This window comes from Carettochelys insculpta, chromosome 3 (genome assembly GCF_033958435.1).
Source record: "Carettochelys insculpta isolate YL-2023 chromosome 3, ASM3395843v1, whole genome shotgun sequence".
Lineage (NCBI taxonomy): Eukaryota > Metazoa > Chordata > Testudines > Carettochelyidae > Carettochelys > Carettochelys insculpta.
The window spans coordinates 169,011,592-169,038,094 of record NC_134139.1 but is presented as its reverse complement, the minus strand read 5'-3'; the positions used below and the strand labels follow the sequence as shown (position 1 = coordinate 169,038,094).

The 26,503-nt window shown below is 40.9% G+C and overlaps 1 protein-coding gene across 7 annotated transcripts in view; it reads left to right on the top strand.

Annotated features, from left to right (window-relative positions):
- Positions 1–26,503, top strand: part of MYOM2 (myomesin 2) — a 214,333-nt gene that overhangs the window by 67,626 nt on the left and 120,204 nt on the right. For all 7 annotated transcript variants that reach the window (XM_074991185.1, XM_074991183.1, XM_074991184.1 and 4 more), the window contains 10 exons: positions 727–853; positions 9,306–9,484; positions 9,720–9,834; positions 10,301–10,457; positions 10,553–10,659; positions 13,746–13,790; positions 14,244–14,380; positions 22,663–22,807; positions 22,917–22,976; positions 24,517–24,584. In XM_074991185.1, the coding sequence (XP_074847286.1) occupies positions 727–853; positions 9,306–9,484; positions 9,720–9,834; positions 10,301–10,457; positions 10,553–10,659; positions 13,746–13,790; positions 14,244–14,380; positions 22,663–22,807; positions 22,917–22,976; positions 24,517–24,584 (1,140 nt within the window). The remainder of the gene's footprint in view (positions 1–726; positions 854–9,305; positions 9,485–9,719; positions 9,835–10,300; positions 10,458–10,552; positions 10,660–13,745; positions 13,791–14,243; positions 14,381–22,662; positions 22,808–22,916; positions 22,977–24,516; positions 24,585–26,503) is intronic.

The following is a 26,503-nucleotide window of genomic DNA, read 5'->3' as shown; positions in this document are numbered from 1 at the left end:
AAAACTTCTTTCAAAAAAGTGCGTCCACACTCAAAAAAGAAAGATTGATCCACTCTGTTGATAGAGAGCAGCCACACCGCCTTCGTTCTTTCAAAAAAAAAAAAAAAAGGGCCAGGCCCTTGGGGTATCCACACACCTTTTTTTCTGAAAAAGTCTTTTGGAAAAAGGCGCTGTTCCTCATCTGGTAGAGGAAGGGGGCTGCCTGAAGGAGAGTCGTGTTCTTTCGATTTCAGATCAAAAGACCACATTTTGTATGTAGACACTCAGTGGATTTTTTTCCAAAAAGGCCTGGCTTTTCCAAAAAAAGCTTGCTAGTGTAAATGCTGCCTAGGAGGGTGATGAAGCACTGGAATGGGTTACCTAGGGAGGTGAGAGGGACTCCACCCCTAGAAGTTTTTAAGGTCGGACTTGACAAACCTCTGGCTGGAATAATTTAGTTGGAGTTGGTTCTGCTCTGAGCGGTGGGTTGGGTTAGATGACCCCCTTGAGGTCTCTTCCAATACTAATCTTCTATGATCTTCTGTGAGGGGCAATACTCAGGCTGATTGTGGGTGGTAGGGCTATGCTAATGTGAGCTGTTTTGTTTATCCTTGGAATAGGATCTTTTTTATTTTCTTGTACAATCTATAGTGCTTAATAATGATTAAATGAATGTTATCCTGAGGCTTTGAATAGAAAGTAATGGATTTTCGTCTATATTAATTTGTCTTTGGCTCTTTTGAAAAGGTAGAGGATTTGAAGGAAAACTCCTTCTATGAATTCAAAGTTGCAGCTACAAACCTGGCTGGTATAGGCCATCCCTCAGATCCCAGCGAACACTTTCTGTGTAAAGCCTGGACCATGCCAGAGCCTGGTAAGTCCATTTCTTCCTCACAGCATTCAATTTAGAATCTCAGTGTAAATGTATAAGGAGGGTGCAATTTTCTAACATGAGCAACTGTCAAATTCCTTCAATAAGATGTGTCTGATTTCTGTGTACTAAATTTGCTGATGCATTGTGGGTGGATTGGATGGCACAGTTGATATGAAGCATGGCGGTATAAGGTATGAATAAGACACTGGTAGGTGGTCAACAAAAATCATTTGCATTGCATGGCTGCTCATTAGCCAGTGTGAAATGAATTAATGTCTTAACTGAATCGCAAATAAGCTATTTCCGATTTTACAATGTACACCTTTACTATCATACCTGTTACTGGCAATCCCAACAGGCAGTTGGTTGCTAATAAGGAGTTTATAAAGAAAGTGACTGAGGAAACAGGTTGTGACTGGGAAGGCTATTGGCAGCATAAGTGGCGAGTTATGTGGGCCTGTGGTGTCCACACCTGGGCTTTACTAAAACTCACTACCTACCATCCCCTACGCTCCCTGCATCCCCTAACTTCCCTGCTACCCCTGTGCTTCCTCTAGACCTCTGGGCACTTTCAAACACGTGGGAGAAACCCTGCCGCCACCAGCAGCAGCTGAGTGCTGAGAGCGGCTTCTGGCTGCTCACTCCCTGCAGCTGCTGGCATGTGCATTCATGGTGTGTGTGTATCTGTGTGCTGAGCTGAGCTCATGTCCCAGTTCCCCTTCCCCCTTGCCATGGGACAGCAGGGGGGCCAGGGACACAAAGGGGAATGCAGGGTGGGCAACAGGAAGGCAGCAGGCCTGGATACCCCTGCTCCCCCTAGGACCCATAGCCAGAGGGGGGTGCCCTCATGTAAGTGTGGAACCCAATGCTTGTTCCCCCCTCACATTCCTTTGAGCACCTCATTCCCTCCAGAGCCTGTACCCACTCCCCCAACCTGTCTGTCCTGCCCCCAAATTCTCTCCTTCCCTCCAGCCACCAAACTCCCTCCAAGACCCTTAGGCAGGTAGAGGTGGGGGAGTGTGAGTGGCAGAGGGATGCGAGCACAGGGCATTCTGGGCACCATCAACATTTCTGCAAGCCTGACATCCCCTGATTGGCAATGTCTAGCAAAGGCTAAGGAAATGATCCAACTTCCAGTGAAGTCATGCACGGTATATCTATGCTAGAAAGAAACCACATCACTAAGCCTCAGAGCTTAGTCAATTGACTCAGGCTCTCAGGACTCAGGCTGTGGGGCTGAAAACAGCATGTAAATGCTCCTGTTTGGGCAACAGCTCAGGATCTGAGACTCTTTTCCCTCACCAGAGCCTGAATGGAAACATCTACATAACTTCTCGGTCCACGTCCACAAGCCTCAGTCAAGTGGCCTGTGCACTGTGACTCTGCACCATGGCTTTTCTGTGCAGTACAGGCATGCTCTTAGGGTATGTCTGCACTACAATAAAAGACTTGTGGCACAACAGCAGCTGGCCAGGGTTAGCTGACTCAGGATCAGGCTGTGGGTGTAAAAATTACTGTGCAGGTGTTCAGGTGTGGGCTGGTGCCCGGGCTCTGAAATTGGGTGTACATGAGGTGGGGAAGGGGGTGGGTTGCAGACTCAAGGCTCCAACTGTTCCTGATCATCAACACAGCAATTTTTAGCTCAAGAATTGGAGTAAATTGGCCAGGGCTCTGAAAATCAGAGTTGTGGGTTTTTTATTGCAGTGAAGATGCACCCTTAGACTCTTCTCATAGACTTCAGTAGGAGTTGGATTGGGCTCCACACAAGAAGAGAGATTAAACCCCTAATTGTGGTCCCAGCAGGGAGTGTTATGGTTAATAATTTAAAATGTTCGCTGAGCTTAACAATTTTTAATTACAAATGTTTCGTTACTAAACGAAGTAACATCATCAGTGCCTAATTACAAATGTTTCATTACTAAACGAAGTAACATCAGCAGTGCCTAGTGAGAGATCCTCTAAAACCAGTCTTTATATAGTCCTTTCCCATAGTCCTAATCAGTCATTAGTTCTTAATTGATCACACATGCCTTCCAATTTAAACTGATTGCCAATGATCACATTCTCATTAGTTGTTCCTCTTCTATCATCTCTCAATCTCATGGGTTCAAACACTGGATCCAAATCAATATTCTGGTTAATTGCATCTTTTCCAGAATACCACGCTTCCAAAAATTCTCTTCCCTGCCTAGAATCAGCTTGTTCTGCCACTTTCACATTATTAAAGTCAAATATGTGGCCAGTATTATTCTCTTGCAATGAAATTAATGATAAGGGGTCATACTGTTTTACAGCCATTTGATGTTCATGTATACGACTGTTATGGACCATTGACAAATTACTCCAAGGGAGCCTGACTTCTGCTCTCCATCCTCCTGAAGTTCTGGGCTTCAGGATTGTAAATTACAAGCATGAAATTCCCATTTAAAAATGTTATCTGTCCCAGATTCCAAATCCTTAACCTGTGTCAGATTGTAAAAAAAGTAGCTCTTCTTTGGTTCTTATTGTGGAGCATTCAGCATGATACTTTTAACTCCAATTTTATTTAATATCAGGTTCTTTAGTAAAGGCCAGGTTTTAATGCCCTCATTCATGTTCAGTAGGACCTTGCTTCATGAAAGGTACCATTGATTTTAGTATATATATATATTAATGTCTGCTTCTAGCACAAAATGCCTTGTAGGGTTAATTATCTTAAAGAAAATTTAACTGGTTTCCCTGAAATGAGATAAAAATTCCCATTAACTTTGGTAACTTTGGGGTATAAGTCAGAGGAGAATTTTATGTTTCTTTTTATTTTAGTTATGGAAAATAAAATGGGGCTGGAATAAGAAGTGTTCAACTAAATTCTTCTTTGAGTTACACAAGTCCTAATGGTTGGCTCTTGTGATGTTGCAGTGGTATAAGAAAGAGTATTTGACAAGCCATCTATTATCACATGTGAGCTTTACACATTCTTTTGTAAGTACTGAGGATTAACATAACACAGTTACTCTGCTGAATGGGCCAAGTACTGCACATATCTACACCCTCTGAAATTTTCCAGAAAGTCAGTGGAATCACCCAGGGTGTGAACAAGCAAGGAATTTGCCCTTCCGTGTTTATATCTAAAAATAGAATAAAATATTTCTGCAGGAAACAAGGAGGGAATAGCTTTTCTTTCCATGATGAACTGCTTTTGTACTCCACTGTCTGATTACATTGTTCTCATTATGCAGTTACCTGGACAGGTGGTATTAAATTCCCTTCTGCTTGGAACAAATAAAAAAGCTGTTGCAATGTTCTACAAACCTCTTTGAAAGTATCAAAAAAAGCAGTCAAGTAGCACTTTAAAGACTAAAAAAATGTATTATTTATTATAAAGTTATTATTATGATTTTATTATAAGATAAATAATATTTATTATAAGGTTATTATTATTATTATAATTTATTATTATTTATTACTTATTATTTTTTCTGATTTGTCCACCTTGAATACTATTTTTGGTTCTCTTTGGTTAAATATTGAGTCTGTTCTGGTGTGGCTATGATCTGAAGAAGTGGGTCTGTCCCACGAAAGCTCACCACCTAATAAATTATATAATATAAATAATTATTTTGTTAGTCTTTAAAGTGCTACTTGACTGCTTTTTTGTTTTGATAGTATATAGACTAGCATGGCTTTCTCTCTGTTACCCTTTGAAAGTAGCATTAGAAAAAAGCTTATTAACAACCAAGAAGAAGAAGTGTGATCTGAATTAAGATTGAGTGAGAATCTGAGATTTTTAAAATTATTTCATAAAGAAATTCCAGAAAAACGTACATCTCTACCATACACCTGCAGTTGTGGATATTGGAAGTGCTCTTAAACATTTTGATACAGAAGCATGGCTCTGCCAGAGAGATCAAAACCTAATGCAAGATTTCAGACTGAAAAATTTCCTATCCAGTATATAGAGCATCCATTTCTTCACTGTACAACCCCAGTTTTAGATACATCTGTGAGCCTCTATGAGTTAACAATATCAGAGGGGAAGCCAAATTAGTCTGTATCCGCAAAAACAACAAGAAGTCCTGTGGCACCTTATAGACTAAAGCTGTGTCTACATTAGCAAGTTCTTTTGAAAAATCAGTCCCTTTTTTGAAAGAACACGCAGAACATCCACTCACAAAATGTGCTTTTTGGATCCGAAATTGAAAGAATGAAGCATTTCTTCCAGACAGCCTCTTCTGCTCCTGGATCAGGAAGAGTGCCTCCTTTTGAAAGTTTCTTTCAAAAAAAAAAAAAGTGTTCTGTAGATGCTCCACGGGCCCTTTTTTTGAAAAAGCAGCCCTCATGGAAGATCATCTTGCAAAAGATTGCTGTAGTGTAGATGCAACCTAACAGAGTTTTTGGAGCATAAGCAAAGACCCACTTTGTCATTCATCCGAAAGCTTATGCTCCAAAAAATCTGTTAGTTTTCTTAAGTGCCACAGGACTTCTCATTGTTTTTGAGTTGAATAGTAACAGAGAGGAAGCCGTGCTAGTCTATACACTATCAAAACAAAAAGCAGTCAAGTAGCACTTTAAAGACTAGCAAAATAGTTTATTAGGTGAGCTTTCGTGGGACAGACCCACTTCTTCAGACCATAGCCAGACCAGAACAGACTCAATATTTAAGGCACAGAGAACCAAACACAGTAAGCAAGGAGGACAAATCAGAAAAAGATAATCAAGGTGAGCAAATCAGAGAGTGGAGGGGTGGGGGGGAAGGTCAAGAATTAGATTGAGCCAAGTATGCAGACAAGCCCCTATAGTGACGCAGAAAGTTCCCATCATGATTTAAACCATGTGTTAATGTGCCGAATTTGAATATAAAAGCCAGCTCGGCTGTTTCTCTTTCCAAAACAGTGTGATAATTCCTTTTCAGTAACACACATACCTTTAGGTCATTGACAGAATGCCCCATTCCACTAGAATGTTGACTAACTGGTTTGTGGATCTGGAGTGTTTTGATGTCTGTTTTGTGCCCATTGACCCTTTGTCTAAGGGAGTTAGAAGTCTGTCCAATATACAAAGCATCTGGGCATTGTTGGCACATGATGGCATATATGATGTTAGTAGAGGAGCATGAGAAAGTGCCCGTGATTCTGTGAGTAACCTGGTTAGGTCCAGTGATGGTATTTCCAGAGAAGATATGTGGACAAAGCTGGCAGCGGGCTTTGTTGCAGGGAAAGGTTCCAGGACTGGTATTCCTGGGGTATAGACTGTGGCTGTTAGTGAGGATCCTCATGAGGTTGGGAGGTTGTCTGTAGGAGAGAACAGGCATGTCACCCAGGGCCTTCTGGAGTGTAGCATCCTGATTAAGGATAGGTTGTAGGTCTTAATAATTCATTGCAGTGGTCTGAGTTGGGGGCTGTAGGTGATGACCAGTGGTGTTCTGTTCTTGGCTTTTTGGGAATCTGGGACCTACAACCTATCCTTATACCCCAGGAATACCAGTGTATTCCTCCACTATGCTCCTCTACTAACATCATATATGCTCCTCTACTAACATCATATATTCCATCATGTGCCAACAATGCCCAGATGCTTTGTATATTGGACAGACTTCTAACTCCCTTAGACAAAGGGTCAATGGGCACAAAACAGACATCAAAACACTCCAGATCCACAAACCAGTTAGTCAACATTTTAATGGAATGGGGCATTCTGTCAACGACCTAAAGGTATGTGTGTTACTGAAAAGGAATTATCACACCGTTTTGGAAAGGGAAACAGCTGAGCTGGCTTTTATATTCCAATTCGGCACATTAACACATGGTTTAAATAGTGATGGGAACTTTCTGCTTCACAATAGGGGCTTGTCTGCATCCTTGGCTCAGTCTAATTCTTGACCTTCCCCCCCACCCCTCCACTCTCTGATTTGCTCACCTTGATTATCTTTTTCTGATTTGTCCTCCTTGCTTACTGTTTTTGGTTCTCTGTGCCTTAAATATTGAGTCTGTTCTGGTTTGGCTATGGTCTGAAGAAGTGGGTCTGTCCCACAAAAGCTCACCTAATAAACCATTTTGCTAGTCTTTAAAGTGCTACTTGACTGCTTTTTTTTTCAGTTGAGTGTTACCTAATGAATTATTCTGCATGAATTAGAATAATGAAAGAACCTACTGTCTACTGGTAGCATTTTTTTCTGTAAAATGAGCAGAGAGAGATTCAATTGCTGCCTAGCTGATGATATATGCTCTACCAGTGTCCACAACTGGCAGCATGTGCTGCTACTGGTGCGCATATTTGCACATGCCTCAGTGCACATAACAAAATTTATTCTGCATATGGATGGAAAAGATTAGAGGGAACATTGACTGGTAGCACAGAGTCCTCTGCATCAAACCACACCCTACATTTTGCCTTCATTTCTAGGATTTTAGCAAATACATCTCTCTATGAGAAATTTAGTTCTCTGTGGCCATAATGATATTTAGCTTGGGATTTTCAAAAGACCCCAGGACAGGTAGGCATTGAACTTCAACTCCTTTAGGCTCCTTTGGCAATCTCATCTTTACCTATACATGAGAAATCTATTACCTATGCTCTTTCATCTGAAGGAGGTGCATAGGCTTTTAAAGAAAATACACTGGTAAATTTATGAGTGGGTTCTATGATAGGGTTGTCTGAAAGAGCAGGAAACTGGTCACAAAGAGGTGCCTTCTGATCCTATGCTCCCTACTTTGTACCCAATTGAGAATCACTCCTTTATTGCTTGCTAATGATATCCTTACCCATGTCTGCAGAACCGTATCCACTATAGAATTTCATGCTGCTTATTTATCATTATTGAAAGTTGGATGGAATTGAGAGAAACAGAAAAACACATTTATTCAAAAGGACCTGTCTTTGTTTTGCATTTTTTTATGGTATCATTGGTTGTGTGATAGAAAATTGATGTGATTACTGTTTTGTACTCGGTTAATAAAACTGAGTTCAAACATTTCCATGTGTAAAGAAATGCAGTAAGTTGTGGGTGTGAGAACAAGTACAGTGAAAGGAAGGGATATGATGCTGTGAATATAAGCCTTTAATATACAAAGACACAAAAACACACACACAGGCCACATCTACATGGGCAGCCTCTGTCAACAGAGAAACCTTGGCAGTATCTCTGTGAACAGATTGTGTCTGCACCCAAAAGCAGATCAAAAAAGGAAGCTGTTCTGTCGACAGAGAGCAGGCAGACTGCCCCACCCTGTCTCAACAGAATGGCTGACCAGAAGCTCTGCAAACAGGGCTGCCTGGGGAACCAGAAGCCCTCTCTGTCAACAGAAGCATCTACACGGGCACTCTGTCAACAAAACACTGTTGACAGAGGCGTTATACCTGATGGGGAGCAGGGATAATGCCGCCGACTGAGCAGCTGCGTTTTGTTGATAAACTCTCAACAGAGCCCTTTAACTGTGTAGATGGTCCACGAGTTTTGTCAACAAAACCCACTTTGTTGTCAGAAATTGTCTGTGTAGATGCAGCCACAGTGCCCACAGTGTCAGGGGAATCTGAGTACCTACCATTTTAATATTTCTTTGCCTAAATGTCCTCTGGATTTGCCTTCCTTTAGGGTGATCTCCACCCAGGGATGATGTGGGTGGTGCACAGGGGTCACATGTCCCCCCACATCATGCCCCCTCCAGTCACTGTCAGCACCATGCAAGAGGCAGGCGGGGGTGAAGCAGGGGTGGGGAGAGGGCAGGGCATTGTTGGGCAGGTGTTGGAGGGAGAGGGACATGGGTGGAACATGGGTTGGCAGGGGCGGGTGGGGCAGGGCAGAGACAGAGAGAGGGTGGATCAGGAGCACATGGCCAGTGCCTCCCTGAAACCCCGGCATCAGTTGCCACTGTCTTTACCAGTTCTCAAACTGAAAAGTGATCTTCTGTCAGTGCATATATAGCCTGACCCAAAGTTCATTAAGGTACATGCAACGTTTCCCACTGAGTTCAGTGGGCTTGGGATCAGGCCAGTGGCTCCTGTTTCATGCTCACCAATAAAATAAAAACAAGAGGATTGAAAGTGGAAGTATTGATGCTTAATCATCAATTTGATTCCAGACTCAGCAGAGTAGCCTTGATTTTGGAATAGTGAATTAAAACAGCAATACAAAGAAGTACTTATGGCTTCTCAGATTATTTTATAGTACATGGATTTTTCAGATGACAATGGAACTGCTGAGATCTACCTAACAATGTGTGCTTTGGAATACTAATGTTACTTTTGCATAAGGGAGGTAGTATAGTGTATATAGCTTTCTTGGGCTGACGTAGTCAAGAGACATAGGCCCTTCAACATGAAAAAGTATAGGAATATATACAATTTATTTTTCTAAAGGATGGGGAAAGTGAAACCAAACCAAACAAATTAAATTGCCCCTGCCCCCGCCGCAAAGGGCCAGATTGTAAAATGTTATTGAGTACTGACTAGTTTTTCAATATTCACAATGTTTTAGGGCCTGCCTATGATCTGACATTCTGTGAAGTTAGGGATACATCCCTGGTACTTCTGTGGAAAGCACCTGTGTACAGTGGCAACAGTCCTGTTACTGGGTATTTTGTGGACTATAAAGAAGTGGATACAGAAGAGTGGACCACAGTTAATGAAAAACCAGTTTCACACTGTTACTTAAAGGTGACGCTTCACTTACTAGAAGGTTGTTGTAGATATTGTTATTTTAATGAAAAAAAATGACCAAGCAAGAAAACCTGGAGGTATGAACTTGGCCCCACTGAACTTATAATGAGAGTTTACCTGTGATTTTAATGGGGCCAGGATATCACCCTTGGAATTCTGCTAACAAATTCTTATTACTCAGTGGTACAAATTTATATAGTTAATGCATACTTCACTCTATGTCCTTTTCAAGGTCAATGATTTACATGAGGGCAAAACCTATGTTTTCAAAGTGCGGGCAGTGAATAAAGCTGGTATAGGCAAGTCATCTGATATATCTGAGCCAGTGCTTGTGGAGGCAAGACCAGGTAAGAACTAAATTATGTTATTTCCCATACTTGTAAAAGGTTGGTATAATCTAGAAAATGGTGTAGATAATACTATCAAAGTATTGGCAGCATGCTCTTGACTTTCTCTTACTTATTGAGGGAAATAATTGGATTGCTAGAAATGCTGAGATTAGCTAACAGCAAATCTTATTTAGTTATTTAAAGTGACCAGAAATTTTTTAATTGATACCCAATCTGTTAAATCTAATTACTAATAAGACATTTACAACAATTACTGTTAATGACAACTTCAATGCATGCTTAAAGTTAGGGATGTGCTGAAGTCCATCCCTATTCAGCAATGAGTTTACGCAAATACTTAAAGATCCATTGCTAAAGGAGAAGGGATTTTAGCAAGCGCTAATATGCTTTGCTGAACTGGGGCCTTGAAGAATAAATGCTATTTCTTGACTGCTGTGTTGACCAGCTGATTCTTAATTTGCAGGAACCAAGGAAATTACTGCAGGTGTGGATGAAGAAGGTAATATTTATCTCGCTTTTGACTGCCCAGAAGTTACGGACGTATCTGAATTTTCTTGGTGTAAATCCTATGAAGAGATATATGATCATGATAAGTTTAATATCAAAACAACTGGCAATCAGTAAGTGCTGCAGCTCTACCGGTGTATTCTTGTGACACTACCCACGTATGACAAATCCACTAACAGTATCTGTCAATTTGTTATGATTTCTTTAGTTCTAAGTTGTACTTCAAAAATCCTGATAAAATGGACGTGGGAACCTATTCTGTAGCTGTTAGTGACACAGATGGCATCTCATCCAGCTTTAATATGGATGAGAAAGGTAAGAGCACTATTATTTAAGCACGGCCTCTCTTCATCACAGGTGATATTAAGAAAACAAGATATACAAGCAAAGTAGGTAATTTTATAAGTTACTGTTCATGACACTAAAGCAATCTTTCCATTTTGCACAGAAGAAAAAAAAACATGAAGGTTAATAGTCAAGTGAAATTTCAGCATTGTATTCTTAAGCATATAGTTAATTTAAACAAATATGAAGGATGGACACAATTAGCTTTAGTTTTCAAAGTTACTGTAATGATAGGCTACAACAAAATTTACAAACAAAACCAAAAAACAAAACCCTGCCACCAATGAAAAATCTAGTTCTTTCAGTTGCACTAGCAATTCAAGTAAACTTCTGAAAAATCAAATAGCTGTGTGTACTATTTTGTGAATTTATATCCCTAATTCTTCAGTTAAAGTGTTCTGAAAATAAGGCCCAGAGTATGTGTCCTTAATAATCAATCATACAACACATAATGAACTTAAGTTCAATATGCTGTACCCTGGCCACATTAACTTAAATAGTTTGAAAAATACAAACATAACTTTTGAAGGTAAATGTGCAGAACTAGATTATGAGTCAAGGCCATTTTCAAGTTAAATATGCAGAACTAGATTATGAGTCAAAGGCCAGGTCTATACTACTGTGGATCTTCCAGAGTTTTGTTTTGCGCATGCATGAAATGGCACTTTACAGGGTCAAAGTCGACCGTGGAACTCCTCACGAGTGGTGAGGATTAAGGAAGGTCGAAGGGAGAAACACTTCTGTCAACTTTCTTCCATGTAGACAGACATTGAAGTTGACTGCTGATAAGTCAATTTTAGCTATGCAATTGGGATAGATAAAATTGCATATTGGTGATCAACTTCTATGTCTAGTATAGACATAGCCATAAATTCAGAGTTGTAATGAGAAAGAGGGAAGAAGAAATATAGTAATTGAACAGCAGTGTTTAAATCAGATTCTCCTGTCAGTTACTCTGATGTCACTATGAGCAACTGTGCTGTATTTCTTGGGGGTGCCATTAGTTAGTGCTGATCACCGTCCATGGGAAGCTGGGAGGATAAAGATATTGGAGTATAGTCACAGAGAGGCAGCTGTGTTACTCTGTGTCTTCACAAAACAAAAAAGCCGTCCTGTAGCACTTCAAAGACTAACAAAATAATTTATTAGGTGATGAGATTTCATGGGACAGACCCACTTCTTCTGATCTGGAAAATTCTGACCAGTTTCTGGTCAATAGGAGATGAGAGACTTTGCTGGGGGCATGGGCAGTGCACTGAATCAGCCAATGGGAGCTGAGATATTTTGCTGGGAGGCGGGCAGGAAGAGCGAAGCACAATTTTTCAGCTCCCGTTGGTTGTCTTCTGGCCAATAAGAGCTGAGAGATTTTGCTGGAGGATGGCAGCACGCAAAGCCCTCCCCATCTCCAGCACAGAAAGCCATCTGGAACAGGCAGTGGGCTGGGGCTGCTGGTAGGTAGGGAAGCCTGCCTTGATAGTGCTGCTGGCCAGGAACTGCTTAGGTAAGCACCTCCCATCCACAGCTTGCCTGTGGTGCCCCACCCCAATTCCCTCACAAACCCTGCACCCCCTTCTCCACCACTGCCTTACATCAGAATCCTTTTCTGCACCCATATCTGCTCCCAGCTCTTGCACTTCAATCCTCTCACCCATACCCTCTGCACGCTTCTCTCCCCCACCCCAGGTCACAACTCCCACTCAGATTCTGCGCCTACTCCTACATCCCTCCCCCGGACCAGAATCCTCTCCTGCACTCCAGTATTTCACCCCAGGTCATACCCCCCTCCTTCACTCAAACTCCCTCTCAGACCCCACAACTTTTCCTGCATCCCCAGGACCTCACTCTGAAGTCCCTTGTTTACCCACACTCCATCTCAGGCCCCTATGCCCCCTCCATGGGAAAGTATGTCCCTTGACCCCTTACCAAAATCTTGGAGTGTCCCCGCTACATCTAAAAATCATTGCTCACACCTGCTCTAAAGACACTGATGGTCAACATTCACTCTGAGTTAATAAAGCTTTCAAGCATTGCATATCCATTATTAATTTGTTCAGTCTCAGACAACCCCAACTGTACATACTGCTCAAAATATGGCCCAGAAAAGGCTTTGTTTAGAAGATATCATTGTTATTAATAGTTTTAAGATAACCCATATCACTTATCCATCTATCCAATTATATTTTTAGTGGGCTCACCACCACAGCACCTGTGTGCCACTCTACCACACTCATTTGCTGAAAGCTATGAACTGTGACCCAGTTCTGGTGGTATTTCCCCACCAAACTTAAATCCTTTCTTCCTCTGCCATGACTAACATATGAACTGATCATTTTACTTTTTGTTGGCTCTTCCCATAGGCAACATCTTATTTATATCACCACTGAAAATAACTTCTTAGCTCCCCAGCCATTTCCCAAAACTAGATCTAATCCTCTGCAACTTTGTTAAATCCTCCACTGTGTCCTAAAATCCTGGATCATTTCCACTTGCCTTTGTGTTATCTGTAAAAATTTGAAACGATGCACTTAGTTTCATCTTCCAAGTTCTCACTAGCAATAAATATGTTAAGTAGGATTAGTCCCAGTTCCCAGCTATGTGGAACCTAGCCTGGTACACAATCTTCATAAGGATTTACTGCCATTTGAACCTTTCTTACCAACCAGATCTCAATCTAGCTGTCTTAAAACAGAAACCTTTTAGAAATTATAGTTCAGTGAGTGGGGTCAGCACATAAAGAGGGTGTTAGGTGCAGGTTAGGTGCTTATTGCCTATATATCTTTAGCAGAAATCCCATAGAAATTCTAAAATGAGTTTCAGCTCCATGCTTAGATTCTCATGCATTTTAAATATGAAAACTTACTAAATCCATGGACCAGAATTTTAAGTTTTTCCTGTCTTCTTAAATTTAGCTTTTGAAAACTGAGTTTTCTGAGGCTTTTCCCCACAAGCCATAAGCAGATTATTTATGTACTGATACTGATTTGTACACTGTTTTAACAGTTGAATTTTAAATCTGTCAGAATACATTAGTAGATGAAACTTTTTCTTAATTTCAGAGCTTGAACGTCTAATGACACTAAGCCATGATATAAAGAACCCAAGTAAGTAGAACTTCTGTATTTAATAGGCATTTCACAAAATAATATAATTGCATAAATGGGCTGTGCTCTGCCAGGACTCCTCACAGCCAAATGTACTTGATTATATTTTTGATTCAGATAAAATAAATATTAGATCTTACCTGATAGCAATCTTTATCACCATGGTGTGTTTTTATGTTTGTCCATGTTTAATAGTGGAGGGGCGTCTGTTAAGCAAAATCCTTGAACACTGCATTAAGTATCTAGTGGAGATTGTGCTCCAACTCCTAGAAAGAAGCTTTAAAATTCACAAGAACGATTCATTAGGGTTTTGATTTTTATTCTTGGTTTCAATACTCCGCAGTTTAATTTACCCTAACTAACAGAGATTTACTAATATTATACTATATTATTCCTCTCTTTCTGCCAATGGCTCTTAACGTTATTGACTTTTGCTTGCATTTTGTCTTGTAGCAATTCCTCTGAAATCAGAATTATCTTATGAGCTGTTTGATAAAGGAGAGGTTCGTTTCTGGATTCAAGCAGAGAGCTTGTCACCGGATGCCCACTTCAGATTTGTCATTAATGATAAAGAAGTTGTAAACAGCGATGTAAGTACACATGGAGGGCGATAGTTGCTGGATTTCCTTTACATTGCTTTTGCATGTGAATTACTTACATTTATACTGCCTGCACTATTATTAATGTTGATGTGTTGGCAGCGTCTGGAAGGGGTGCAACTGTACAAAGTGCTATACATACATCTCACAAAGTGACAGGTGCTGTCCCAAAGAGCTTATAATTTAAGCATATCTTGAGATATGGAAGATAGGGATAAATGGACAAACAAGTGATGGACAGAACAAGGTCACACTGAAATAAACATGCTTGGTCTAATAAGCAGCAGTCATCGTATGTCTACTGCTCAAATATTTTGTAAGCATCATAACACAGGTGAGATTTAAGAAGAAAGTTGAAGGAGGGCAGTTGGGTGGCCGTCCTGGGGTATGGAGAGTTCTTCCATGTGTTGGAATGTTTATGATTTATGTAGAGCTTTACTACAACACTAATTTAACTATAAAATCCTCTATTAAATTCAAAGGCTGAATATTATTTACACAATTGCTCTAAACATGCCTTACAAACCTAAATAATAAGCAATTTACTACATCAAAACAGTAACAGAATATTTACAAGCATTTAATCAAGTACTGAAAAATAAGCTAAACCTCAGGTCTGGGACAGGTGGGGAGGTGGCTGGGTTAGACTCATATTGGTTGGCTCCATTGTGGTTAGGCAGGTGTTAGCAATGAACCCTTTACGAGTTTTCTTTTTTATAGCCTTCAACAAACAAATAATGCCATTGCCAATTCTCAGAACTGAAACAACCTTATATAACCAGTTATTTACCTGGAATCCAGTTAACCCTTTTTTATTTCTATTACTTCAGCCCAAACCTTAAAAAAGATGACAATGGTATGTTAACACCACCACACTTCTTTCTCATGTTTTTGGTCACATGCTTCAGGCTGATTGTTCCTTCTAACATCCCAAAGCAATTTAAAATCACAGCTGGCCCAAATCAAATGTCCACCTAAATTCCTACACTGAGTATTCCTGGGGGACTTGTGCAACAAATATTCTAAATTCTGCATCCAAAATGAAAAATTCTGCATATTTTATTTGTCAGAATAATGCCATGTGATCATGCCAGTTTCAATTCTTTTGGTAAATTACTTATATTACAATACAGGAAAAACTCACAACAACTGTTCAATATTTTCTAAACACATGAAAATTAATTTACAAACACTTGGTAACTAATACCCAACATTCTGGTTATAATTCTGGATTTTTCTTTGAATTATACTACATAGCACAAACAGAAAAAAATAGAGCGTCATTTTAAATTGCTCAGACTTTCACACATGAAAGTCAGACAGTTTTGCTAGTCGTTGTCCTAGTCTTGTTTGCACGCTTTGGGAAGTGCTTGGTTCCAACAGTCCTGACATTTATTGACTGCTTTGTAGTTCCCCTCAAAATCTTATTTTTTAATGGCTAAGTAAAATAAATCCTGAGTTGTAATCTAATCTCATTGTGTCACGTGGGCCCAGGAAAAATGTGAGAAATCACATAGATCTTCCTAGCTGAGGACTCCCTTGCTGTCATTTGTAATAAGACTCCTTTACATCACTCTGTAATGTAATGGCCTTAAAACTTTCAAGGTTTTATGCTCTTGGGGGAATTGAGTGATAATGGGAACAGTTAACTAACAATAGGAACAATAGGCATTCTACTATATTTGTGCCTCAGAGAATGAGATCAGTTAGCTCAGGCAGCCTGTCTCATTTTCATTTGTGCCTTTAGCTTGCTTTCAGCATAATAAAAGATTCTATGCTTGCCTGCCAGGGAGCTGCAGTCACAGGAGAGAGGAGCATAGACTTTGCCTACAATGGCAATTGCGCAACAGTGCTTAATACCCTTCTCCCCTGCGGGGGCCCCCCCCCATCTTTCTGGTGGCAAACAGGAGCTCCCAACATTTTCAAGACCAGGACCCATTCTGACAATTCAGTAAGACTTTGTGACCCAAGGCAATTCAAAATGGAGACATGGGGTGTTCTCCCCCGGGAAAAACGCATCCCCTGCCTCCCAGATTAAACCCCTCTCAGCCCCAATATGCCTCTAGGCTCCCTAGCTTAAATCCCTCTCAGACCCAAACCACCCTCTGCTGCCAGACTTAAACCCCCCTCAGCCTCAAACTGTCCCCCCACCTCACATGAGTTTCACACACTGCTGCTGCTCCTTCACGGGGCTACCGCTTCCTCTGTGCATCTCCTCTCCAGCCCTCCTACTCCCTTCCCCCACCTGCAGCATTGGCAGTTCCCTGCCCTGTCTGCTGAAATGATATTTGATTTAATTGGTTTAACAGTCGGATCCCTCCTGCTGGCTATTGAACCAATTAAATTGGGTTCTATTTCAGTGCAGCAGGGCAGGGACTGGGAGCCAGAGGAATGAGCAGCAGCAGCAGCAGGAGCTGCAAATGGCTCCTTAAAGAGCCACATGTGGCTCAGAGCAGCCCAGCTGGGCACCCTTAGAAAATCTAATGGCAACCCACATTTGGGTGCCGACCCTTAGGTTGTGAATCCATATACTAGTGTAAGCTGTGCTTTGGCAAGCCAACAACACCTGTGGGGGGTAAAAGTTTTTGTCCACAAAAGCGATGGCAAGTAGTGTTTACACTGCCTGACTTTTATTAGGCTTGTTTACACCTTTTTTTTCCCCCAGAAAAACCCCCTTGCATCTACACTGCAAATCTTTTTATTCTAGAATAGCAGGGTATTACTCAAAATAGTAACTCCAACAAAATGAACAATTTTCGCCAAACCCCATCCCCTTCCAATTTTGAAATTGACTCAGTGTGTACTAAGCAGCGGTAATTACTCCTTAATTGGCCCCCCAAGGAGGCATCCCATCATTGCTGTTATTTCAAAATTTGGCTCTCTAGTGTGCCTGGGCAATTTTGAAATGCTCTTGTAGTGTGAACACTCTTTACAGAAACAACTCATTTTGATGTTAGAACATTGAAATACATTATTTCTGAAAAATCCTGCAGAGCAGACAGTGACATGGTGCTGTTGATACAGCTGTGTTGGGAAAAGCTGTGTAGTGTAGGCAAAGCTGTTGTTTCTTTCTTTCTCTCTCCCTTTTTGGCACACACATACGTCTAGCCCTGCCTCTCCTGCAATAGTGATCATTCAGACTTCCTGCCCCCATCTGTGAGGCATGTGCCACCCCAGATGATTTTTTTTTTCATTTTTGTGCAGGAGGGCACATAAAAATGCAGGCCAGATGAATTCTGCACCTTTGTGGGGACACAGAATATCCCAGAGAGTAACCAGGCACAAAAGAAGCATGGAAGAATGCTCCTTAGTGCTCGAGGGAAAACTGGAATTCGGGGGCTGATCTGAGGCTTTCTTCATCTTTTTATTTCCTATAAGCTAGATATAAATAGGAAACCATGTGTGTTTTACCTTGCTTCATGTTTATTCTAAATGACTATACAGCAGTGATGGGCAAAGGTCTAAGGTTTAGTGTTTGGGTTTGTATAAACATCCAAACTGTACATTAGAAGCTTATCCCAGCCTTTTGAGATGGAAATATCTGGTTATATGTTTTAAGGCCTAATATAGCTCCCACTAAAGCCAGTGGTAAAATTCCCATTGATTTTTTGAGGGAGTTTGATTGTTCCTTTGTGCATTTTATATTTCCCATTACTTTAGAATAGGCAGAACGGGTTTTCCCTGATCTGTCACCATTTTCCCATTGCTGCTTTTTGTCCTGTCCAAAAATACCATAAGAACAATTTTTCTGTGTTATTTTGGCATTGCCAGTTTCAGTCAGAACCTGGAAGTGGAAAGCACATCTTATCTGAACTTTTTCAAACCTTTACATGTCCACACTAGAGAGCTTTGCAGACAAAACTGAGGTTTTGTAAACAAAACTTGCCGAGCGTCTTATACACAAAAATGTGCTTTGTCGACAGCAACTGTTGGCAAAAAAGCAGTGTAGATGTTCCCGGGGGTCCTTTTGTCCACAGAGTGGATCAAAAGATTGATCCACTTTTATGTGTAGATGCAATCTATTGACAGAAGTTTTGTCTGGACATCTGTTCCAACAGTAACTTGTGTAGACAGATGCTTTTAGTGTAAACATAGCCTTGGTGTCCATCTTGAATTAGATTCTATAGATGGATGCAGAAATGGGGGCGTGGAAGGTGGGGCTACAGAGGTCTCTTTGTTTCATGTGGATTGGTGTAGTATGAAATGTATCTACCACTTGCCTCTAAGTAGATTGCCTACATAAGGACATGACACTGTGCCACAGTATTATGATTGTCACACAAGCATAGCTTTCAACCTGAGGTTCTTCACTTAACAGCAAGATTATGGGTTGCCACTTGCACAGATAGGTACAGAAACTGGGCCATGTCATGCGGCTTTTATTTTCCCAGAGAATCCCAATGATTTCATCAAGGTGACATATCTGTTTTAAATTTGGAGACTATACTTGGAATGGTCCCTGAATGGCTGCCCAGGCATAAAATCTTTACAAACTTCAATGCCACAGGACATACTATAATGGACCTTAGGGTAACTATATTATTACAAAGAGATTTTTAACACCAGATTACAAAGGGAGACAGCTGAATTAGAATTCATTTGCAAGTTTGATTAATTTAACATGGGACTCAACAAAGATCTCAATTACATTATGCATTACAAGGACAATTTCCCCACCTTTGGTTTTTGCAGGAATGGCACACATCCCAGTTAATTTACTCTTTTGTGAGGTCCTCTCAATGATAATTGCTTCCCCCCTTTGCCCTCCTTTTTTCTTTGCTTTCTCTCTTTCTCCCTCTCCCCCCTTGCTGTGTATTTCCCGGATGTCTAATTTTTCTTCAAATCTGGCAAAGAGGGTCTTACCCATGAAAGCTCATTACCACATACATAAGTTGTTAGTCTTTAAGGTGCTACTGGACTGCTTGCTTTGTTTTGTCAAGCATAGGCTACGTCTACACGTGAAGCCAACATCGAAATAGCTTATTTCGATGTAGCAACATCGAAATAGGCTATTTCGATGAATAACGTCTACACGTCCTCCAGGGCTGGCAACGTCGACGTTCAACTTCGACGTTGCGTGGCACCACATCGAAATAGGCGCTGCGAGGGTACGTCTACACGCCAAAGTAGCACACATCGAAATAAAGGTGCCAGGCACAGCTGCAGACAGGGTCACAGGGCGGACTCAACAGCAAGCCGCTCCCTTAAAGGGCCCCTCCCAGACACAGTTGCACTAAACAACACAAGATACACAGAGCCGACAACTGGTTGCAGACCCTGTGCCTGCAGCGTGGATCCCCAGCTGCCGCAGCAGCAGCCAGAAGCCCTGGGCTAAGGGCTGCTGCCCACGGTGACCATAGAGCCCCGCAGGGGCTGGAGAGAGAGCATCTCTCAACCCCCCAGCTGATGGCTGCCATGGAGGACCCAGCAATTTCGATGTTGCGGGACGCAGATCGTCTACACGGTCCCTACTTCGACGTTGAACGTCGAAGTAGGGCGCTATTCCGATCCCCTCATGAGGTTAGCGACTTCGACGTCTCTCTGCCTAACGTCGAAGTTAACTTTGAAATAGCGCCCGACGCTTGTAGCCGCGACGGGCGCTATTTCGAAGTTAGTGCCGCTACTTCGAAGTAGTGTGCACGTGTAGACACAGCTATAGAGTGGTAAGACAGGAGCTTCTTCTACCTTTGCACTGGCACACTCAGGCCACTCACAGAAGTGGACTCTGTAAAGTGATCAGGCAGGAGCAAGGGGAGGGCAGCACCATACACCCTGCGCCTCCGCACAAAACTATGGTGCAGAGCCAGCACACGGAGGGAGCACATTGCCTACTCCCTGTACATGAAGAGCAGCATTGTGAGAGCCTGTGCCTGTCTGAAGCACAATCCCTCCAGTAATCTTACCAGGGAGCAGTGGCTTCACATTGCTCCCTGAGCGTGACTATGACTTCAAAGCAATTAATTTGTCCCTTAGGTTGCAGAAAACATTTTTGATCAGAGAAGCTTATCTGTATTTTTGCAAACACTAGAGAAAAAAGAGAATTCCCCTGGATTACATATTGACAGGATTTAGAGGGAATATTTCTCTGTTAGAATAATAAATTTCTTTTCCCCTTATAGCTTTTCTTGAGAAGTAATAAACTGTAACACTGAAAACATGAATAAAAGATGACTAGCCTTTATTGAAGTTTCAGTATGCTGGATTGGGTACTGTTTACAGAACGGATTCATCAATTTTTAGCATGCATCTGTTTTGAAAGAGTTGACATCATAAATAGCCTCTTGAAGTGGAGCTGTACTATTTCACCATTTTAATTAGTAATGCACAAGTGACATTTACTTGTGGAGATTGATGACATTTTTGCGGAAAGTCACACAAAAGCCTGGTATTTATGGTACCCATAAAATCACTGAACTTCATCTTGCTGCATAATGGCAATAGCTAGAAGCCTAATTATTTTCCAAAACCTGCCTAGAGACTGGACTGCAGTCAGTGAACATGTTCAATAGACCATTGTGGTGGTGAGAATGTAGTTTGATTCTTGTCATTGGCTGGAATGTAATAACTTTCTTCTAGGCCCCCAATTAGGAAAACTTCCTTTGGTTCCTCTTCTGAAAGGTATTTGAAATATAGTAATGTGCAAGTGGAATTAACTGGTGCAGTTCAGGGTATTTAGTCATTTCAATCTTGCTTCCTGTGCCCCAAAGTAAGAAATATGACAAATTCAAGATGCAATAAAAAGGACAAGATTGAGCCTTTGTATTTTTCCCTTTCTAATTCCCTTTCCACTTCTAGAAACATTAATTTAATTTTCTCTCTTGGCTCTGTTTCTGTATTATTGAAGTCAGTGGGCATTTTGCCATTGACTTCAGTGAGTCTGGGTCTGAGATCTCAACACCAAAAGAAATGTTTTCTTGGTTTGCCTGATACTTAATGCATAACATGCAGCTTCTTTTCTTTTCTCACTCAACCCCCTCTTTTTAATAATCATGGCCACCCATTCCTTTGTGCCTTCTCCTGCAAACTTTGATTGCATATTCCAATGTCCTTTTTAATGTGGTGATTTAGCCAACTTTCCTTTATCCTGTGATATTACTTCACTGTGTGTTCAAAGAAGGATGCAAACATCCAGTTTTTATGACCATATCTTCATTGCAATGATGTTCCAAAAAAGTGCATATTCTTTTCTCTGTCTTTCATTTCACCAGTAAATACTGTAGTTACCCTACTGGTTCTTTCTTTACTTCTCCCTTTGTTATTCTTTTCTGTTCCTTGCAGTTGGTATTTGCTTCCTTTAGATTTTAAATTGAACTTTTAGATTTCATTTTGCATGTGGATGCTCCCCAGGTTTTCCTGACAAATGCCCGATTTTGGTGGGAAAAGCATCTTATGTAAATGTAGCCCATGTGTTTCCAGTATAGACATACTCTTAATCTCACATCCATAATTTTCTTTCCAAAATGATGCTGCTTTATTTCCTTTCCCACACGTGCTTTACAGAATATGGAAGAATTTACTCACTGCCCCCTTGTGGCAGATCTCTTTTCATCTTGTGGCCCCCTGCAGACCATTTCTTCTGCACTGCTCTTGCCCCTCTGTCCAGGTTCTGATTTCTGGGGTATCAGAAAAATCCTACCCGGCACTCCCTCCTGCTCCCCAAATCCAAGAATTTATATCAATCTTTGGCTCTGACTCTGGGCCTTGTGGTCCTAAAAGTCTTTTCTCAGTGCTCTATATTATCTTCATAGGTACTTCATGCTATTTGGTGGTTGGTAGGGAAACCTAGGGCTTCCCAGTACTTGGGGTTCCAGCCCAGAGACCTTATAACCAACAGCAAGTTCTGCTGTTAGGATTAGTTACAGAGGATCTGTCTATGGTATTAAGGTATTTCTCTAAACCTTGACGTGTCATCTGTCCTCAGTTTGACTGTACATATGAATAAAGCTCTGTGCTGGCAGATATCTTTGCAGGAGTGAAACCAATTATAGGCCAAGTAGCATCCATTTGTAGTCCAGCTTCATATTCAATGGAACCTGTATAGTCATTATGCTAAGATATGTTGTCAGCTGAGAAAACGAGGGCATTCCTATCACAATAACAGAGTGCCCTGCACTAGAAAGCTTCTTAGTAAAAGGTGAAGGATAGGTGACTGGGACAAGAAATCAGCCAAAGACCATGGTGATGACTGATATGTTATGGAATTACAAATAGCTTGCACTAAACATCAGATTGTGTAACATTACTTACTTTCTGTAATGCTCATTTAATTCCAGAGACATAGAATTAAGTGTGACTATTCAAGTGGCACTATTGAGATGTTAATGGACCAATTTACAATTGAAAATGAAGGAACTTACACTGTACAAATTGAAGACGGAAATGCCAAGAACCAATCTTCCTTAGTTCTCATTGGAGATGGTGAGTTGCCCGAAACATTTGGTTCAGCCTATGAAAAAGAAGTCACGTCAGTTATTCTTTTGAGAGATTCAGCAACTAACTTATTAACACTTTTCTACCATTAATTTAGCATTCAAGGCTGTATTGGCTGAGGCTGAGCTCCAGAGAAAGGAATACCTCAGGAAACAAGGTAAGGGAGGGAAGGCTGGTGACTACAGGCTGAATTTTTGCAGCTAAAGGAGCACCACTTCTGAATGAGTGTTCTCAACTCCCATTGCCATCACTAGTTAAAAAAATGGGGACCTTACGAGAGGTTGTCTTCTGATTTAGCCAGTGAGGGACCCTACTGTAGGCTGTGTCTGACCCAGCACAACATTTCAGTGGGTGCTTAATTTTAATGATGTGTGACTGATAACATTGATAATATTGATCAGGATCTCTGTGTGCCAGTCTGTGTATTTACACATGCAAAGTATAATGTCAGATTTATCCTGTAGTTCTTGTATAGGCAAGCCTCCAAGAAAGAATAGAGGACTGAGTCCCAAATATGCTCTCATTATTCTCTTTACATAAAGTTCAGTCTAAATTTTTATTACAATTCAAATCAAGATTTTTTTTGCACTTCCAGGAAAGTAATATACTAGTTTCCTGTCTAATTCAGAATAATTAGCTGTGATATTCTTCTGATAAATATTTTCATTCTAGTTATAATTTACAATTATAATTATCAAATGTATGATTCTTTGAAATAGTCTAAAAAGTATTGCCCATTTTATTTGCTGAAGACACCTTTGCATAAGAATGAATCTCAGGACATCAGCTAGCAGAATCAGAGAAATTAGAGATGGCAAAATCTGTTACTTACCCTGTCATCTCCCTGTTAATCTACCTATTTTTATTGTTATCCCCAGTATATCTGCATAAATAATGTAATTTTGTGTTTTTGTGTTGGTTAATTTACAGTCTTCTGAACAAAGATACAAAATATTCCCTTCACTGCACAAGTGTGGAGGATTTTTTGCCTGTGAGAAACTGAGCATTGTCAACCCTCATTGACATTACCGGGAGTTGTAAAGACTGTTGTTAGGCCCTGATTTTGCGAATGCTTAAGCATCTTGATAACTTTGCTCACATGAGTTAACCCACTGACTTCAAAGGGACCATGCCTGTCATAAAAATTACTCATGGGCATATCTGTTTGCAGGTTTGGAGCCTGAAGTCGGGAAGACAAGTAGTTCATGTTTCTCCTTGGCCATATTATGTTATTTAAATATGTTTCACTTAATTTAATGTAGAAGAATGCTGGGTCTGAGATTTTAACTTTATACATATCATACAGTGAAAATTTTGAGACATTTGTTTGTTCTCTAATTCTCTTTCCATTAAATATGTTGTTTGGTCATTTGTTGGTAAGGCTATTCTGTCTCATTCTTATGCTTAGTTAGGAATTGGGTAAGATCAGATATAATGATTTTATTGGGCTCACTCAGTAAGCTGTAACACATTTGGGAATGGAACGTCTCAGCTTCAAACTGAGATGGGTCCTAATTTTTGTTCCCTTCTGTTTTCTACATCAAGAAGACAAACACTCATTGAAAGACTTCCCCTTTAGGAAATGTGTAATTCATGAATGATTGTGACCAAGGATCCTGGAATAGCAGCATCTGTTTTCCCCTGCTCACTTTGAAATGAGAAATATTCCCTTGTTTGAAATACATTTTGTTTCCCAGGTCCTCATTTTCTGGAGTATTTATACTGGGAAGTTACAGATGAGTGTGAGGTTCTACTTGTTTGTAAGGTAAGAAAACATATTTGCAAACATTTTTGAGTCAGTTTTATAAAATTGAACAATAATATGTAGAAGATATATTTTTAAACATTTTTTAATAATGAGCTAACCAAACAAGCATTGTGTGTATGAATTTAGATGGCAAAAGGAGACTATCCATATTTATAGTTAATGGCTTTGAAAAAGTAATATCCTAATTTCCAAGTAATGTATACAGAGTTCTGAAAAAGCTCTTTCAATCATTAAGTGCCCTTACATGCTATTCTAGAAGGCTTTACTATTCTAGTTGCTTTACTTTTTACAAGAACTCATAATGAGAGGTATGAATAATTAAAAGGATTGAATTTGGAAAGCATCAAAGTCAGGATGGTCACAGCTTTTTGAGCAGGGCAGACACTTTTATATTAGTTTTAACTACTAATTTTTAATAGGTTTTGGGTTTCTAATTAGAGTTCGTTGAATAATTCATTATGAGTAATTTATCTTACACTTTTGGTGATTTCTTCTGTTCACAATTATCTGTGAAAACACACAGGACTCTAACTTCAGCTGAATGGGGAGGCAAAAAGGGCTCTAAACCACCCAGGCCTGCTAATGGGGGAGTGGTAGTGAAGAGGCAACTGCATTGGGGCCCAGAATTTCAAAGGGACCTGGAGCTCCCAGCTGCCACTGCTGCTCGAATAGCAGTGGCAGTGGTTAGGAGCTCAGTGCCCCTTTGAAACACCGTGGGAGCATCACTGTGCCACTCTGCATGGCTTTTGAGGGCTGGGGATGGCCCCCAGCACCAGGCGCCAGGTGGTGCTAAGGGCTGACTGTCCTACGCCTTATAGAATGTGAAGCCAGGCCCCCTCCCTCCTTTTGGCCCAGGGACTGTGGTGGCTCTCGGCACTGCTGAAACCACCATTCTGCTTCCCTAAATCTGGAGCTGAACCAGTGCAAATTAGAGCAGCAGCCTGGCTGGTTCTAACATAGGCTAACTACTGGGCCACTGATGGGGCAGGAAGGTGGAGGTGAAGAGGACAGCTGCCATGGATCCTGGTTACTTAAAAGAGCTTGAGGCCCCAGGCTACCATCACTGTTACTGTGACAGCAGCTGGAGCCCTTGGCCCCTTTAAAGCACCACCGGAACCCCGTGCAGCACAGTCCAGGCAGCACTGAGGGTTTGGTAGGGTTGGTTCTGCCCAAGGTCCTGCCCTTTCTGGGGAGCCCAGAACTGAGCTACCCCACCTTGCTGGCAAAGTCTGTCATCAGCCCTGAGAGATTAGCACAGTATCCTGTGGAATGTTCCTCTGGACAGAGACAGCTGAAGTGTATCATGATCCAGCCATGCTTTCTCTCTTTGAAGTCATGTACTGTGGGAAGCAGGCACCATGGAGTATACTTGCTTTAAACCCTTATTATATGGTAATAGCCAGTTGCCCCTTTGTGTAGGCTTCAAGTCCATAGTGTGCCACTGCAGACTCTACCTAAGCTGAGGATCTGGCTGACTGATTATTATTAATTTATTCAGTATTAATAATTATTATAAGATTTTGGCTAATCTAATTTGATCTGTTCAATTCAGCTACACCATTGGCTTTTGGTACCATTGACATTTGACACTGGTCATCTAACTGACATGGTGCTGTTTCTCATGCTGGATTGTTTAACATTTTATAATAAAGACAGATGGAACAGTGATTGCCATGTTTGCACTCCCTCCCTTTTGTTTGGTTTGAGAACACAAGTAGGCATATTTCTATGAAGTACAAATGGAAAAACCATGAATATGATCAAACTAGTTACTGTGGATAAGAATGAATGTTCCTGAAACCTGGTCTGCAGCCATCTCCTCCTCTACTTCAAATAAATAGAAGGAGCCTGTATTTTACATCGGATATAAAATTCAATAATTATGATCCAGACCAAAATGCATCTTACGTGTGTGT